The sequence below is a fragment of the Corapipo altera genome, unplaced genomic scaffold (genome assembly GCF_003945725.1).
Source record: "Corapipo altera isolate COAL_440 unplaced genomic scaffold, ASM394572v1 2, whole genome shotgun sequence".
In the NCBI taxonomy this organism is placed as follows: Eukaryota; Metazoa; Chordata; class Aves; order Passeriformes; family Pipridae; genus Corapipo; species Corapipo altera.
The window spans coordinates 1,498,385-1,517,424 of record NW_020884890.1 but is presented as its reverse complement, the minus strand read 5'-3'; the positions used below and the strand labels follow the sequence as shown (position 1 = coordinate 1,517,424).

Here is a 19,040-nt window from a genome sequence, read left to right as displayed (position 1 = left end):
AAAAAAGCGAATTATTTCAGCTTTTAGATACAAGAACAGTGTGTTAGGTGGGTGGAACACTGGAAGGGTGTCATGGTTATCGTGTTAATAGAGTGTAGGGCATTGGCCGCATGAGAAAGTGAAGGATGAATCCAAGGATGCAATCAAGGATGAATCTTTATTTAGAAAACATCTATTATACTTTCAGGGTTGTTGAACTTGCTCTGTACAGGAGACTTGTTTAAACGCAGCTTAGTAAAATCATAAAGGAACTTTATGAAATGGAATAACATTATCTGTGTCTGCTATTTGTGAGAATTAATATCCAGAAATGAAGTAAAACAGAAAAATTACTTGTGTTTGTGAAATAAAGATTTATTTATTTTCCATGAACCACAAGAATTGTTTCCTGCAGAGTGGATTATTAGACTGTTGAGCAAAAGAAAAGAGTGAAAATGAGTTAGGGACCACTAGGCCTAAGACTGGATTTGCCGGACTTTGCTTACAAATGAACAGGCACACAGAAGAGACCTGGCACAAGTTTTCTCCCTGCGCCATCTCAGTGCCAACCCTGGCTGCAGGCGTCTGCTGTTCGGCGGGGGGAGCAAATTGGGGTGTCCTGGGCCGTGGGTGTCCAGGGCTGGAGCGTGTGTGCCCGCGTGGAGGTGGGGGAACAGCACCATCTGCAGCCCAGCGCTTGGCTGACTGCAGTCTGCATCCACCCCTGTGGAGAGCTGTGACTGGGGGTCACTGCTGCAGAGCTACCCAGTGATTAAATTCTCCCAGAACTTGTGTGCTTGTTTATTTTAACAGAATGAGTGAAGTTTACTGTGGGATTCAGTGCAAAACATGGATTGTGACCAGGGTGTGTATGTGGAGTTTGTTTGTTTTTTTCCTAGCAGTAAATTTTGGGTTTAGAGTAAGGAGATTAAAAAGCATGAGAGACTCGGGGAGGATGTCAGTGTGCGTGCCAGTCTGCATGGAGCTCTGGCTCCCTGATCTCTTGGAGTGACATCAGGTTGGCCATGAACCACAGCTCAGAGCCTTCCTGTGCCACGCAGAACGTTGGGGTAGAAATTACCTGAGGTACAGTGGCTCTGCAGCATGTCAAGCAACACTCGTGCTATACATGGGAGAGTCTAAGAAGTCTGTAGAACAAAATAAGTACTCTTGAAGATGTTTAAAGAAGCAACTTACTTGGCAGATAAGTCACATGGGGATATTTTGACAAATCTGATATTTTGACAGTTACACGCTGCGTGGATCTTGTTACAACCTGTTCAGAATTTTAGAGTGTTAATCAGAAATCATGGTGCATGTGTTGGCTTAGTAAACTTTTATTTTTTTTACGTAAATGCAACTTTTTATATGAGTTTTTTTTTTTTTATTATTCTTTTCTCATGGTATAGGTTTATTTGTTACCATGCTGTTAGAATTGCCACTGTAATTCCTTAATTTCAAAGGTGAAAGGACTAAAACATACATATTTTGAAAACTTATAGAAAACTCTTTCCTCATCAGTAGCACTTTTAATAAAATTTTTCCTTTTAAAACAAGCTTAAGTATGTTTTTAGGAAGTTAAAACACTAGGGAAACTCATCAGGATATCAGGATCTCATGCAGTGGCCAAAGCAATTTTTCAACTATCTGAATGCTGACGGCATTTGCCGTGGAACACTGTAATTATATGAACCCTTAACCGTCTGTGTCTATTATCTTGGAGAAAATTGTTTTACTGTAGTTGAAGTGAATGGGACTCCTAAGGGATCTTTTTTTCATGGACATTGAGTCAGATTCTTAAAGAATAAATTTGAAATTTGTTGTGAAACTCATGGTGGCCTTGTGCCAGCTGTTGTTTGGACTTACTGGTGACCTCAGTGGTAATTAAGGCCTGACCCTTTTTTTCTCAAACACCCCCCTTACAGTTCTAACTTTTGAGCCTTTTCCCATTTTCCTTTGGAAAAGCAGTAATGTTTGTGCCAGGCATTTGATTAACTTTGCTTCCAGAAATGAGGAGAGCAGTACTTGAAAAGACTTTCCTGGGCAATGTGAGCTGAAAAGGCTCAGTTGGATCCCTAATATTATAATTCTTGATAACATCTGGGAATGACTCTGAATTTATAAAGACTTGACAACTGAACTTCAGTTATTCAAAATAAATGTGGTTTGGGTTTAATTCTAATTTTGCTTGTTTTGGGAGTGATAAGAAAAGGTCTAATTTGGCATGTTCTTATAATGATCAATTCAGCTTATTTATAATATAGATAGGGAGACTTCTGGAGTTTTTAAGAAAAATATTTCATTACTGTAGTCCGCTTACCTAACCTGTAAAAAATGAATAATTTTGCAAGTGTGTGAGCATTCTGCCTTGTTTGCAAGTTGTGCAGCTTGCCAGGGCCACAGTGGTTGTCTCACTTCTGTCAGGGAGTTCCTGGTGGCTTCCAGTCCATGGGCGTTACTTATAGTTGTTCCTGCCCCATCTGATTATATACTGTCTCCTGCCTCTTTTACCTCGACTTTAGATTCTGCAGCACATTCATGTTTGTTTCTGCTTCTTCCTACACTATTTCAGTTCAGAATCAGTGATTCTTGCATTTTAGTTGCCTGTCTGGAACATGCTGCACCCTAACACAAAAGTCTGTGAGATATCTACATGTATGCTGGGTGTGCACCCACTGTATACACAAAATTGTGTGTCTTATTTTCCTACCATATTTACTTCTGAATAAGAAAAAAGCTGTGATTCCTGTGTTTTCCTAGAATCATCATAGAATAGTTTGGGTTGGAAGGGACCTGTAAAGATCATCTAGTCCAATACCCCCTGCAATGAGCAGGGATGTCTTCAACTAGATCAGGTTGCTCAGAGCCCTATCCAATCTTACCTTGAATGTTTTCAGGGATGGGGCGTCCACTATCTCTCTGGAAAACCTCTTGCAGTGTTTCAACACCCTCACTGTAAAAAAAGTCTTCCTTATATCTAGTTTAAATTTACACTCATTTAAAACCATTGCACTTTGTCCTATTGCAACAGTCCCTAATAAAAAATAGGTATGGCTGTGTTAGATAGAGTGACGTGCATCTGCTATGTGTCCTTGTCAAGACCAAGCTGGTTTTGCTTGCAGAAGCAGAAGGGGCAGTCCTTCTCTTCTACCATATAACCATGAGTGGCCTTTATAGCGTAAAACTGTAGATTTTGTTCTAGTATCAACAAACACAACTAATAATATCAAGAAAAATTGTAAGAAACAGGCTTTCTGTGGAAGATGGCTTCTTTTTGCTGTGACTCATAGCAAAACCAGAGATCACTAGGTGCAAGTTTGGTTCACTAAGCATGGGCATCTGGGGCTGTTTGAGATGTGTAAGGGTATTCAGGACAGATATCTGTGAGAGTGTGGCCACACTTATGCAAACCTCAGTCCTTCTGGAGAAGCAGGTGGAGGCCAAGTGGCATGGCCCCTAAACATAAACCAGTTCTACAGATGTGTGACCAGGAAGCTGAATCACATCTTCCTTCTCTGTCGGTGGGAGCAAGAATCAGGCAAACTGAAGGCAGTGATGACACGTACTGCGATGCCAGCCCCCTAAGGAGGAAGCTAAGCCTGGCAGGCCAGGTACTTTACAGTAGAAGTAGAATGGTACATAAGGGTGGAACTGATAGCAACTTGATTGTAAAAACAGCTGGATGTGCCAGCTGAACAGTAAGATAAAGCTGTGTGAGTTATGTGGGGTGTCAGATTGCTAGCTTTTGGAGGTGGCAGCCATCGTCACAGTCTTCATTTGTCAAGTGCCTCCCATACTGGAGTCTGGAGGCAAGATTGTGGCTCTGTGACTGCTACAATTTTAAAAACTGTTTTTTACTGTCAGCACAGAGATTTCCCAGGGCACTGGACTGCAAAGCTTAAGCTTGCTGGAAAAGGATAATATGAAAATATGTTGTGCTCATATCAAGGAGAGTGGAGCTTTCCTTTCCACGAATATAGTATACATACCAGAAGATGAAGATCAGAAGATGAATCGCTTCTGAAACAGTGCCTTACATTCGTTCTGTTCCTTTTCAATGATGAAGCCATTTTGCTTCTCTTTAAGTTTTGTCAGATGCCCCTCAGCCACTCAGTGTCTCCCACATCTTCCTTAAAGAATTTCTTCTCATGCCCAGATTATCAAATCTGCCACACTCACATGGACATATTGCAAAAAGTTGCTTGAGGCAACCTGTAACCTACTTTACATGTGGACCTTGCAAAATGTAGGGCTGACAATTCTGCGATTTTATTGAAAAACCACAAGAACTGTTACGAACTATCACGGCATCAGCAGATCCTCACACATCCATCCAGGGACCCCATCTGCATCCAGTATTTGTGCTACTATCTGTTCTGAAGAAGGCTAAATATGGCAGTTAAGGAGCAATGAACTAGTTATATTTCTTGTTAGTTTCAAGATCTAAGAATTCATTATATGTGTTGAGAGACAAGAGTTGCCTAAGTGATAGAGAGGTGATTTTGCAAGCTTTTCCTTAAGTGGCAGTGTAGGATCTCTTGAGAAGCTCAGGATGCTTCTTTTAGAAGTAATCTGCTGCTTTGAGTGAACATGTTTGCTCACATCAGTTGCCCAAATACATAGTTTTAGGTGCACATCTGCTGCTCAGAGTCATGGAAGAAATTCCTTGTTATGTTGTGCTGTACCAGGATGACTGACGTAGTATGTCCTAAATAATTAATCTTCACAGTAAGTGTCAGCCAGTGGCAGAACTAAGACAGACATATAAGGTGTACTGCTGGTTTTCCTGTGTTGACAGCTCTATGCCAGTTTCTTCATAGCCAGTGTGAGTTCATCTCTGAAGTGTCTGTGATTTCTAGAAAGATAAGCTGGGGAAGATGGTTGTCTCTGTAGTACTTAGGAAACCTCAGAGCATAAGAAACAAACAGAAGGTCAACAGATGTGTGCTGTGAGAGACAAACTAGCAGGATAGCAAGACATCTTGCATCTAATGGAAAATAAAAGCAGACAGACCAGAAATGGTAATATTTTCTCATCCCACAATTCAGATACCTGCATATTGTGCAATTCCCCTGAGTTGTATGTTGAAAAGAGTGTAGGCGTTGACTTGGTGTTGCACAGACAGTTCTTTCAGTGTCTTTCAGATGTACAGCATTCCTCTGTCCTTAACCTGATGTCCTTCCGTCCCTCTGGCCACCAGCCTGTACTGTGAATCTGCTCTGGCTTGGGATTCTGCTCTCCAAAGGGAAGTGGAGAATGATACGTCCTGAGGGACTAAGCAGGCAACCCTCTCACAGGGTTTATCTTGAAAAAAGCTTGCCTACTTTTGTCAGGAAGAGCCTAGCACTCAGTTTGGCATAGTTCTTTGAAAGTAAAATTAAAAAGTCACAATTGTTTTGGGTTAAAAACTAAAGACCCTTGTGCTTTTCATCTTTTAAGCATTTACCATGATCAACTTGTTTGTATCAGGGACTTTGGTGATTTACATGGCTTCCCTTTTCTTGCCTTTCACCAGAGTTGTAATAGCAGAACACCTGTTTTGTTTCTTCATTCAGCTTAACAGTACTTCAGTATTACCAGAGAAATTTTCTCTTGGAATTTTTTTTACACTAATTGTTTGCAGAATTTTTTAAAAAATTCATAACTAAAATTAAAATTATACTGTATGTACATGAGTTTGTAAAGCTAGGTATATGTATATATAAGAATATTGTGTTGTAACTTGACTGTCTATGCAGAGTCTGTATAAGTGTTTTGGAAAACATCAGTTGTAATTCCTTATGGAACAGTCTTCTAAATGACTTGTTCTGGCTAGTCTTCAGCACAAGCATAAATGTGCTGTGATACTACTCTAAATTAAGATCTTTAAGGTGTTTATGAAACAGATTTTAGGGTAATTTCACGTTTAAAATTAGGAGTAAGAAAACTTGAGAACACAAAAGCATTTATGAAACTAAGCTTAGATATGGAGACAGTTATTTATTCAACAGAAATTCCCCTGAAAGTCAGGTGAACAGAGTTCTCAAATAAAGTCAAAGATCTGGGTCGATTCTTGTTGCCCTCATCATACATATAGAAATGTTGGCAGTCAGTGTCCCATAGATCTCATGTTGGAAGTACAGCTCATCTGTGGTATAGGTGATAACGAAGAAAATTTCTGATGTTGCATTTTATTCTCTCAAAGCTTAGGAAACTTCGAGTCTAGTGGTTCAATGGGAGCACCTGGGAACTCACATTAAATTATAGCTGGGAAGCCCTCAACCTCTGCCCTATCTGGCAATGTCAAAAATCTCTGCTTCTGAAAAATTAGGTCCTTTTTGTCACGTTCAAAGAGCTGCTGGATGAAATTGTTAAAAATATTTCATTTAAGCTAATGCAAAGAAACAAGAAGTTGGCCTGTGAACAGACATCTCCCAGCTTTGTTGTGCCTGTCAGAAAAGTTAGGGCTTCTGGCTGTCTCTTGTCATTGTACCTGCTCCCTCACTTGTGGTTGGCCCTGCAGAGTCTGCTGGTTATCAGCCCTGCTCAACCATTTATTAGGGGACACCACAGGAGAGGATCATTTGGATTGGTGTCTGCTCGTGGTAGGGTGGTGCTGAGTGTAGGAAACATTAACCTCTGCCACTGGCATGGCAGGTGGGAAGGGCTGTGCATGTCTTTGGCTTCACTAGATCAACCTAATGTCATATTTCTTTGGTATGGTGGATAAGGCTGATGTGTGAGTCGGGAAAACTAAGTACTGGGAAACCTGAGGTGAGAATACATGTTATTAATTGGTGGATGGTGTGCTTTGATTAGTAATAAGTTTAAGGCCAGGAGGTATGTTACTTTTGTCCTGACTGCAGTGAACATGCATGCTGATGATAAGATATATGTTGTGTGTATTTTTTACAATTCATTGGATTTAGCTATGTTTGTCTTAGTTGTCATTATTTAGGAGGTGGATACCTGATATAATTAAAATTGTCAGATACTGATTTTTTCACTGCTACGCGCATTCATTACCTGTAACTTCATATTATTTTTCTTTTCATTAAAATCATAGAAAGTGTGATAGAACTGTGTGAATTCAGATGTAGCAGTAAATTTTACCTATTAAAATTGATTTGGATTTGTACATTTGTCATGAATGTGAATAAATTCAGAAAGCGATGTTGAGGTATATCTGAGGTTTATCTGTATATTAAAAGATGTATGCTAATATGAGTGTGAATTCTCAGGTATAAACGGGGATCTTGTATTTAATTTTTGCATTTTTCTATGCAGGTTCGAAAGCATGTGAATGACCTATATGAAGACCTAAGAGATGGACATAACTTGATCTCACTTTTGGAAGTCCTTTCTGGAGACACCTTGGTAAGCTTTTAGATCAGCATGCAATGATTCCATATTGTTGTTTATGCATTTTCTCTGTTTGTTAACTCCTTGTGTATTGACTGCTGGAGGCTTCTTTGATATTTTCTGTAATCTGTGACCAGATACGAAAGACACAAGTTATATTTCTCTTGGTAAAATATGCTACTGTGAATTCTGTGGGGGAATGCAATCTGTTTCTTCATTTCTTGTGGTCAGAGAGACTTCCTTTCTTAGTAGGGTAATGCACTATTTTTTTCTGTTCTTTCTTTTTCTTTCCAATTTTTGTTTTAACAAGTATTGGATGCTTAATATCTTTTGCATTAAAGGGAGTAACTGACAAATAACAAGGATAAAATGTCCCTGAAATTGTCTAACACACTCCTCAGGTGTCATTTCCTTTCTTTGTGAGCATTACTTCCCTTGCTTTGTATTTGTTCTCTTCATTATGTTCTTCTTTTCATGCTCTTCTTTTCATTTGTGGTCTGTCTTGTGTTTTTGCTGTCCTGTCTCCCGTCTGTTGTATTCATTAGCCAAGAGAGCGAGATTTTTTGAAGACCTTACGGTTGGTGAGTTCAACAGAAGCATGCGCAAATGAACAGCATGAGGATGTGGAGGATGAGGATAAGGGGGTAGGTGCCGACCCCCATAACTGTACTAATGTAGTGTTTGAAGTGTGGTGTCTGCTAATGCAAATTCCTAGTTTGGTGTGCTGCAGTAGTCGGCTGTAGAAAGGACAAAAGAAACTGTGTTGGTAAACCAGGATATGTGTGTTCATGACGGAGGTATGGTAAAGACAAATTTTGATTTAGCCTTTTTGTGAACAGCTGAAATGAAAATGTTCAAGATTTTTTACTTGTTTTCTTTGATTAAACTGTAAAAAACCATGATGCAAATGTGTACTGGACAATGCTATCGAGATGTTATAAGATTTTTTAATAATAGATAGGGAATTACCATAATTCTGTTAAACTAAGACTTTTTTTTAAACTTGCAAATAGTATTGTCCATATACAAGTAATTTAGACAAAGACTTGAAGGCTCTTCTTAGTGAAGTCAATAGCAAAATATCGATTTGTCTTAATTAGAAGCACTAGTCTACTGTGCCTGTGGTATACATGACATAATGTTGGATAACATCTTGAAATAAGAAAATTCAGATGCACAGATCTATTTGTTAAAATTTACCACACGTAATAGTTATTTTTATCAAAGCAGATAGATTAGAAGTTACAGCTTTGGGTAGTGGTTACTAAGAATACGGATAGTTTGCAGAGTTTATCTTTCTTGAAATAAATACCAAATTATTGTTTCGCTGTATTTTGTCCATCCAGAAGGGAAATATCTACTTAAAAAGTGTAAAACACCAAGTGCTTGTTAGTCCAAGTGAGCTGTTTCATGCCTTTTTAGACCTTGCATCATTGGCATTTGCTAAAGCAACTTGCTATCATAGGGCCTGAGTGCCTCCCTGGCTCCCATGCGTTGTGTTGCAGTTGTGATTTCAGTGGAATTTGTGTGCTTTTTTCTGGAGCGTAACATATCTCAAAAGGCTACACTTTTTTAGAAAACACATATTTCCCCTCTGAGATGCTATACCTAACTATATAGATGGGGATTTATTATACCTTCTTTGTTGTGGAAAACCAAGTTCCAGGTCTGCAGTCCTTTGTTCCCTCTGTAGAAGCTACTTGATAACAAGGACTGCAATGCTTGATCCTGAGCTATTGGTGTGAAAAACAAGGGGCTAAATAGAAGATTATATAATGTAAACTAAAATTCTGTGTTTCAGTTTTTGCTCCTTATTCAGCTCCATTTTCCCCCATTTCTTTTTGGCAAGCATCTCATACTCCACAGGGGGGAAAAAAAGGCAGTTGAGGAAGGATTGGGCTTATCTGTGTGTTTTGCGGTGATTATCTGAGGAAATACTCATATTCATGGCTGTTCTCTAGCAATTATAGTCTGCTTCAGTTTATTGCTGTGAACGTTTGTGAAAAATCTGAAATAAGGAAGAATAGAAGGATTTGGATATGATGTTGATGATATAAGTTTAACTGCTTTCCCATGCTGATCTTTGACAGCTAAGTATGCGTTTTCTGTGTGGTTCTTCTTCTTGGTAATTTTACACTAACTGCATGCAGTTTTGCCATTTTTTCCATTAACACACCGCTTGTGCTTATTTTACAGTTTTTTTCTTGATGGTTTTGTCTTTGCTTTGGGAAGAGTGATTTGTTAGTTCTTTTCACACTTTAAAATATTCTACTCAAGTCAAGAGTTTAAACTTACGCTCTAAGACTGTATATGTTGTATTATTCTGTTTGGAGGAAGATACTATCTTTATTAGATGCTTTAATAAATATGTATAGATATCATAGTGATTATGCAGTCATACCATTAAGTCATGAAGTTGCATACAGAGGTAAGCTTTTCCATCACAGAGTTTATCAGAGCAATATAAAGGTCCATGACATTACTTACATTTTGCTTTGCTTAGTACACTGTGAATATTTTATAATAATAAATTGCACTTTAGTTTCTGTAGGTAATAGCCCTCTTGGCCTTAATAGTACTTTACAGGGAATGGTTATCAGCCTGCATGGATCAAAGTTGCAGCTGGGAACCACTGATCTCTCTTGCTATCTACTCTGCTAAAAAGCTTCTACTATAGTTAAAAAAAAATATTCAAAGCACACTTTCCCACCAAAGGTATTGATTTCATTAAAACCACAGTGCTTCAAATGTTCTACACGGTATCTTTTACATCAGACTGTTCTTTTGTCTGATGAGAAAATCTCACAACTATTGTTTTCCAATTTTAGCCCCGAGAAAAAGGTCGGATGCGTTTTCACAGACTCCAGAACGTCCAAATTGCACTGGACTATTTGAAAAAACGCCAGGTATGATGAAAATTAAAAAAAAAAAAAATCATAAAAATTTTGTCACCTATAGCTAATAAATAAAAAATGTCCTACTTTGTCTTTTATGCATGTTGTGTAACAGCTGCTTGTGTAGGCTTGGCTTTATGTCATACTTGAGATGGATAAGCAAGATGTGGCAAAGTTAACTTTGCACCACCCTTCTCTGAGCAATAACAACACACTCTGTGTGATATGTGGTATTAAAGAGGAGAAAATTATGTGTGAGATCCTAAGGAGTTGCTTACAGTAAATTTAACTGTCTTTCATGCTGCCCAGACACTAGCTGGTTTGCAATTTTGTTCAAAGTCTAATTTATAGTGCAAAATGCAGATTTAAGGAAATTAGAATATTGTATGGGAATTCCTTATTTTGATTTTATTTGTTTTGGGAAAATCTCAAACCTTGATCTTGATGAAAGCAAAACTGGTCCTGTAGAAAGGCAGCAGAGTCAGTTACCTGGACTGTGGAAGATCCAGTCTTAATTTCACCTGTATCTCCTTTAAGCCAGATACTTGAAATCCACACTGCTAAGTGGTTTTCTGCTACTGCTTTTAAATTCTTTTAAATGCTTACAGTATTCTTGCTTTCTCCCTTCACAAAACAGCAATTTAAAAAAGTATCCAAAATATGGAAGGAAAAACTGTTTCTCCCTATCCATTCCATCCCATTCCAATGAAGTGACACTGAAAATCTGCTTTTTGATTGATTGATATAAAAAAATAATTATTTGCTACTTCAAGGGTTTGAATTTATCTATGGTTAGCAAAACATAGATAGATACTTACTTTGGTTATAAAACTAAGTGCCCTTTTGTATTTTGAGTGAAATTGCAAACTTGTCTTTTGGGTCACTGAGTATATGTGTACTGAGAACTGAATCTGCCTTTGCTGAGTTCAAAGCAAACTTTTCCTGTTAACCTAAGTGAGCCACTGAACAAATAACACTACAAAGTAAATGAGTGGCTACTTGAAATGATGATCACACTGGTATTTTTATGCAGCAAGACCTCAGCACTTGTGCTGCACCATGTCTTACTTATGCATGGCAGACCATGTATATTAAAGTGCAGGAGATATAGGATCAGATCACCCCCATGTTTATGAATGTGTGTGTTGATGGGAAGCACAAGACTCCATCACACAGCTGTTGATTGTGATCTGAGGATTGTTGTGTTTTCCTTAGCCTTATGGTTTTGTGAAGATGACTGTATTCTAGAGTACAAAATGCTTGTAGGGCTTTGGTCTTCTTGGTAAATTGTCAGTGGGACTTGCAGTTGATTAAAGTTTCAGCCCTCTGATAGGTGTTTCTAAACCATATTTAGGAGGTAACTTACTCAGGTTGGCTGTATAACCTCCAAAACCAATGCTTTATTGTGATTGTAGGGCAGAGAAGTCCTACATATTGATAATTTAGAAACCTGACTTGAGAATTAGACCAGAACAGACTGTGGAATACACTGTCTTTCTTGGAGATAGAGTGGTTTGGCACTTTTTTTCCTTCCAAATAGTTAAGATTTTGTAGCAAATCAAGAGGAGGACATGCCTTTGCTCGTTCAATTGATAACAGGGTATATGTTCAAAAGCATGTGCATATAACTTTACTAATGTTGGCATAAAATGCCTTTTAGCTGTCATCTTTAACTGCTAGGCTATATGGATACATAATACAAATAGAGAAATTAAATGAATTATTAAAATATGACAAAGAAAATGGAATTATTGAACTCACTCTAAGTGCGAGGTTATGGGAGTGGCAATAATAGCAGCTTTTGTTTTCATCCTGTTAACCATTTCTTGTTATAGCACTGTGATTGAGTGCAGCATCAGAAGTGATAGTAATTGTTGTCATTAAGCCATTGGTTATTTAAATGTGATACTAAATTCTTAGTTTTATTGAGCCAGAGCATTGTGTTTTAGTAAGCCAGTTCTCCTGCTGCTGAATTCTTACTCTGGCACAGGAAAGTGTGGGGTGGAAGGAAGACAGTGTTAACTTCTCAGGGCTTAGCACTGCCCTGGGACTAATACACCAGCTACAGATCATTATATTCTTGTTATCTTTCCCTGCTTTGTCATACCTTCTCCTTTTGACAAGAATGAAGGAAAAGGGTATTTGGCATGGGGAGCAGATCTGCTGGCCTAGTGACAGCTGAGGATCTTCTCAGCTTGATATGAGTGGGAGAGGGCAATTCCTAGCAGGCTGCTTAGAGCCAGAATGCTTTTGAGAATTAAAAAATCCCCAACAGACTAGGCTCAGGAAGTGAGTAGTGTATCCTTTACAATCATACTGTGTAATGCAGTATGTGTTTGTGGCATATTTATTTCAATTTTGTCTGTATTTTCTTTCTACAATGGCAGGTGAAACTGGTTAACATCAGAAATGATGATATAACAGATGGGAATCCCAAATTGACTTTGGGGTTGATATGGACCATAATTTTGCACTTTCAGGTAAGCCTAGTTTTGCTTTACAGTATGTTTTTGGTCATATTCTTGCATACAGTTATGATGAACACATCCGCTTAGACAGGACTCCATAGATTATGTCTCTAATGTATATTTGAAGGTTTTGATGATGTATCTTATTTTATAATGTAAACTGAACCTCAAGATGTTTGTCTGCTAGTTGCCTGTTTGTGGAGTGAGAGAAAAATAGCTTCAGTTTTGAACATCATTAAAGACAATAGTTGATATATTCCTTCCAGCTTTTGGACAAACGGGTCTTGTTTTATTCCATAGACTTCTTTTGATGTGTATTAAAATATATTTAAAAGTTTTAAATACTTTTTTTCTTCAGGATCTGAATTTCTCTGCTGATATGAGTATTTTAGCAAGCAGTACTTTCAGCCTCTTAGAGCAATTCATAACATGTCAGCATTTGTTTCTAGCCCCAGTGATGGTACTGCAGGTCACACTAGGTGGCACTCTGGTTGTTGTACACTGGCGGGATTGTGTACAGTATAATGCAGCCTTACAGTGTGTGGTGTTAAATTGCTCCTCAAAATGAGGCTTTCATAATGGCCATGGCTGTGGATGATGTAATTCAGATGACAGATAATTCCCATTTAGTGACTGCAGCATTGTTAGCGATAAACTCCCTGCACTGTTGGCATTTTAAAAGATCAGATATTTACACAATCACACAGAAAAAGCATGGTTCACTTAAGAATGTTCCGCACTGGATTTATGACTGAAAAAAATTTCTTAACAAGAAAAACCCAGAAAGGCTGTTAGGATCTAATGTGCCTTTCTGCAGATCCTAACGAGAAGCAGAAACATGAATAGGGACAGTGGGGCCCTGGTTTAAACAGGGTGCACAGGGTGCACAGCTTAACCAGTAGCAAAGACTGAGAGCTCCCCTAATTGTGTCAGTCTTTGCTTCCACATAGTTATATGGAGAGAAAAAAGACTGGGTTTAAATATATTTAAGTATGACATACAGAATTAGGCAGTGATTGAATGCTGCTGTATTTTAAGAAATAAAGATTATTAGCAACTTCCTAATAGAAGCTGTTAGTGGAATTTAAGCCTTTACTTGATGTATATTTTATCTTTCTGAACCTGATTAATAGGTTTTTGCAGAATTGAATTTGTGTTTCTCTCACTAGCTGAAGCACAGGACATCTGGCACAATTTTGGGTGCTTATAAAAAGTAGTGAAAGTTAGAGCTACTACTTAGTTACAGTTGTAAAAATTAATGAAAAGGAAAAACATTTAGATAAAAGAACTAGTTTAGGTGAGCTGGTGTAACAAGGATTTTCTCCTGTAAGGTATCCAGCTCCATATGAAATAGGTTAAAACATTTAGATTGTACCTGAAACACACTTCACTATATCTTGACCCACAATAATTGCCAATTAAATGTCTGCAAGTACAATTCAGATCTTACAGATCTATTAGAATAGACTATTTCAGTTGGAAGGGACATACAATGCCTGACCAATTTAGGGCCGATTAAAAGTTAAAGCATGTTGCTAAGGGTACTCTCCAAATGCCTCTTAAATACCTACAGGCTTGGGGCACCAACTACCTCTCTAGGAAACCTGTTCTGTCTGACCACCCTCTCAGTAAAGAAATGCTTCCTAATGTCCAGTCTAAACCTCCCCTGGCACAGTTTTGGATCATTGCCAAGCCTCCTGTCACTAGATAACAGGGAGAAGGGCTCAGCACATCCCTCTCCACTCCTCAGGAAGCTGTAAAGCAATGATGTCACTCCTCAGCCTCCCTTTCTCCAAACTAGGCAAACCCAAAGTCCTCAACCATTCCTTTTAGGACATACCTTCCAGCTCTGTTGTTCTCCTCTGGACACATTCAAAGACATTCGAATCCTTTGTAAACTGTGGGGCCCAGACCTGCACACAGTTCACAACGTGAGGCTGCACCAATTCTGAGTGCAGTGGGATGATTACCTCTCCTCTGCTGTGTTTGATGTACAGCAGGAAGGGGTTTTCCCTCTTGGTGATCAGTTTTTTAACAAAATAATATCTTTAAAAAATGGTGAAAAAAATAATTTTAAGAATGAGTAGTGGTTCTTGACTAAATATTAAACTTCATTAGTAAATATGAAATAACTGAAGAACAGAATTTTAACAAAAAATATTTTCTGTCTTTTTGCTGTTAATGGCTGCAGTGCCTACACTGAATGCAGAAGGGATTTATGTAAAGTGAGGTAAGGGGCACCCTCTGTACTAGTCTGTGCCTGCGTGACATTTACTGCTATACCACTTCTTCTGAAGAATATGGTAATTTGGTATCAGTCACTGACACCTGTACATGGCTTATTCAGGTTCAGAATGTGAAGTTCAGAAGAATGTGCATACTTAACACCTCACGTATTTTTTTAATCTTCACTTAGATTTCAAATGAGGGAAAAATCTGAACAGAAAAGTCTAACAGCGGAGTCTTCACAAAGAGATAAAAACTTCATGATAATAACTGTGTATTGTTAATGTAGTGTGCATGGATTAATCCTCTAGTTATTGGGAAAGCTGTGATCAGATTCAGTTTGACATTAAGACACCTAAGTCCAGGTGCTTATGGGGAGCTACGTTCTTATGCATTAAGTGTCTAAATTGTCCCTATAATCTGATAATCTGAACCTTGAATAATCTGAGATTTAGTCTATACGTTTAGAATAGCCTACAGAGTGAGTCAACTAACTAGCTACTAGAGGTTCCTTCTGTTTGACTAAACATAAATGTCTCTGTCATTGGAGATTTATGAGACAGCCATGCAAGAATGAGAAACATGACATAGGTCTTATGGGAAACCCAGTCTCATCTGGGAAGAGACAAAGCAGACAGGATAAACTGCTTCTTAAATTGTGGTAAACATGTTTAGCAGTGGCTGGAGCGCTAGGCAATACGGTGGGTGAGGTTGGTGGAGCACTTCAGATCACTTGAAGTAGATGCCTAGAGCACTTACGGAACTATTCAGTTGTCCAGCATCGGTGCTTAGTGTGTTCTGATGTGTGTGTGCTGTATATGCTATCCCATGTAGATATCTTAGGTAGTTTTAAGTGTTACAAATGTTCTAGATGGTTAATTGACTTTCTCCTTATGTCTCTGATTCAGGGTGTGAAACACTGCTGTTCAATCGGTTGATTGTACTAACAAGATCCCCAGGGCTTTTGATTTAGTTTCCTAAAAACAGATGGCATTTGAGTGATATCTGAGGTGTGCTAGACTATCCAGGATATGCATGAGGGGTTCTCTGATGAAACACCAGACCTGTGAGAGAGCCATGCTCTTCCAGACCTGTAGCTGGGAGCCAATTGGGATATAGGAGGATATCTCAAAGAGTTTCAGAAGCCCATGTTGAGGAAACTAAATCCTGCCCCTAGTGGATAAAATGGTCTCTTCAAAACCTAGCTAGCATGTAAACATGAATATGTAGACACCTGTGTTGAGATCTCTTAACCTGAATTACCCCTTAAATTTTTTTTAGCATTTGCAAAGGTAATTAATTTCTCAGTGAGCGTAAGAAACTATTTGCTGTGTGATGTTACTGGCTCTGTTGCACATCATTTGTGTGTGTTCTAATAACGCTGCAATCTGGGAAGTAGTCAAGATGCCAGAGGGTTTTTTTGGCTGTTGTTTGTGGCTTATTGATTCTCTGAATCATGGTCCTTATCTGGAGGATAATATTTCCTCAAAATAGAAAATCCCTCTGATTATTGGAATGAATTTAGGAATGATTTAGGAGAAAGACATGATGAACAAAAATAAGAGATAATACACATTTGAGGATTATGTTTCTCTTGCATCTGAATTATGTCTAAAGATAGTTATAGCTTTGTGACTTGGTACCCATAATTAGATAAATGTTGTTCTGAGTTACACCACTGACTTCTGCTGTTACACAAGTCCAGAAATTGTACATTGTTCTGTGTACCAAATAATTATGTAAAAGATATGGAAAAGATGGTGGTTTATTGAGTTGAATATGTTATAAAATAATTTGTCCTGTGGATATTGGAAAACCCCAAGACATGTATGTTGCTAGGATTTAGGCAAGCTTTCAAAGTATGCATTTAATATGCTTGTAATAATATGTGGGTTAGTTTAAATTCAGTTTCGTAATGTAGTAAGTGTTGTAAGTTATTTTCCTGGCACCTGTAGAACATGCTAAATCAGATTACAGTATTTTGTATAATCATAAGCTGTAAGTATAAATATCCAAATTAATACTCTAATGGACTCCTTCAACACCCAGTATATTTTCACTGATGACATTGGAGATGACCAACTATAGATGGAAGCAGCATTTGTCCTCAGTATGTCACCACAATTTTAGTAAGATTTAATTTTGGTAAAAATTGATGATAATTTCTTTTCAAACCACTGCAAGCATTGTTTAGTTTAACAAATGTTAAATATTTAGAATAATTTTCACTTGAAAATTCACTTGAAAATGCTTGAAAAAAGCATGCCAAAACAATGTGAAACTTTAAACTTCTAGCCACCTAAAATTAGTCCTTTGTAAAGTAAGGCCTTAAAAAAATTCGGAAGCTATGAAGTCATGACTCAATAGACTTTTTCTATTTCAGTTTCATCATCATTTTCCAGCTCGGAAACTGCTGTGAAACACATTTTTCCCCACTCTCTCTAACTCCTTGCTGTCAGGCCTCTTTGCAGGATGGTGCTTTTCAAGGCTCTGCTCAGTGATGTTTTTGTCCAGATGTTACAGTACCGTCCACTTCCCTCCAGCCAGATGAGTGCTTTCTTTCAGGCCTCCTTGGGGCACATGTAACCTCTTCACACTTCTCTTGCCAGCCAGAGAATCCTTTTTTTTTTTTTTTTTTTTTGCTGCTGACTCTTTATAAACCTTTGAGAAAAAGTTATTTTTGATCAGTCTGCCCCCAAGCAGTCTATTCATTTGGTCCAGCATCAGCAGTTAAACTTTTACCATTGTTGGGCAACAAAGTGAGAAGGGTAGATTTGCTTACAGATGATTTGGCTGAGATAAAGAACAACTACCCAGCCCTTTCTCAAGTTGCTGATACCCCTTTCTGCAGATAGGTTTTCAGAGCCTGCAGATAGGTTTTACAGCACTCTTGCATTGGTCATGAAGGTTGTGGCCTTCATGCAGGGTGACCAGAGGAGGAGGCAGCTCAGCTGTGGTGGCCCATTCCAGTAAATGATGTACAGATGATGGAGGAATAACATGATGTTCTGGGACCTGTACACCTTCTTCTCCTTCAGCAGTTCTGCTGTTAAATCCCGTGTTAGGCGTCACCATTCAATGGACATGCTGCTTTCTTTCCTGAGGTGGCCATGTATAGTTGAGAGATCTGGGTCTGGCCTTCACTGACTGTTCTCCTGGCAACCATTTCTGCTGGCCACAAATGGCTGGTGGCAGCTGACTAAATCTTGCCCTGCCCGAGCTGTGTGCCCTGCAGACCAAGGATTGAAGTTTAGTCTGCCTTTGCTTTAAAATAACTAGAACAGTTCAAGATTTGATCTTCTCAAAGATTTAAAGGTGAAGCTATGTGGCCAGTTGTCCAGTCTGTGACTATAAGTCGTTGTAGGATAAAGCGTATTCCACCTGGGAGCCGCAATTACCCATCACTAGCCATTGCAGAAGCATTCCCCACTATTCAGCATTTGGTAGAGTATACTCTCATGGTATTTTATTTCTCAACTGAACTCCTAGTTGTCTCTTCTGGAATTCTTCAGCAATTTATTAAAAATACCCAAACGTGCTAACCCTCAAGTAAGAAAACGAGTTCTTGGAATTTCTGAGGCTCATCTGAAACACGGCAAGGGTGAGAAGCATTAAGAGTCCTTAATGCCATGAAACTGCCAAGGATCAAATTCCTCTTTTTGTAAGCCATCTCACTGGATATAAAACCTCTCCTGTTGATGGTTCGGCTGTAAGCTGAAGAGCTCTTTCAGAGTTTGAGGAGTGGTTGCCAGTACAGCTCAAACAGCTCCAATTATAATTGTTTGTGCTGGCAAGCCTTTATTTTTTTCCTTGTTCTCTATTTTGTGTACTTTAATTTTCACTTTCTCTTTGGCTTATGTTTATCCCTCTGTCATTCTGCATGTGACCTTAGGGCTGTGCAACAAAATGCTTGCTGGTTATCTGGTATGCTGCTTTAGTACCATGAAATGATATGCCCCATTTATGCTAAATGCTCCATTGCTTTTACTGTGTTGCATAAACACACAAAAAAAGAGGGTAAAGGGATTTTAGGTACAAAGCTACCTGAAATGTGTTCCTAGGAAGCTTTTGGTAAAAGATACCTGGCATGATTTGATTGACAAAGTGGAATAACTTCTCCTTTACAATAATT

At 38.5% G+C, this 19,040-nt stretch overlaps 1 protein-coding gene across 32 annotated transcripts in view; it reads left to right on the top strand.

The window, feature by feature from the left end:
- Positions 1–19,040, top strand: part of DST (dystonin) — a 306,056-nt gene that overhangs the window by 103,566 nt on the left and 183,450 nt on the right. For 20 of the 32 annotated variants that reach the window (XM_027644871.1, XM_027644867.1, XM_027644873.1 and 17 more), the window contains 4 exons: positions 7,246–7,335; positions 7,866–7,964; positions 10,149–10,226; positions 12,602–12,694. In XM_027644871.1, the coding sequence (XP_027500672.1) occupies positions 7,246–7,335; positions 7,866–7,964; positions 10,149–10,226; positions 12,602–12,694 (360 nt within the window). The remainder of the gene's footprint in view (positions 1–7,245; positions 7,336–7,865; positions 7,965–10,148; positions 10,227–12,601; positions 12,695–19,040) is intronic. The other 12 variants (XM_027644875.1, XM_027644872.1, XM_027644900.1 and 9 more) reach the window with 2 other exon arrangements.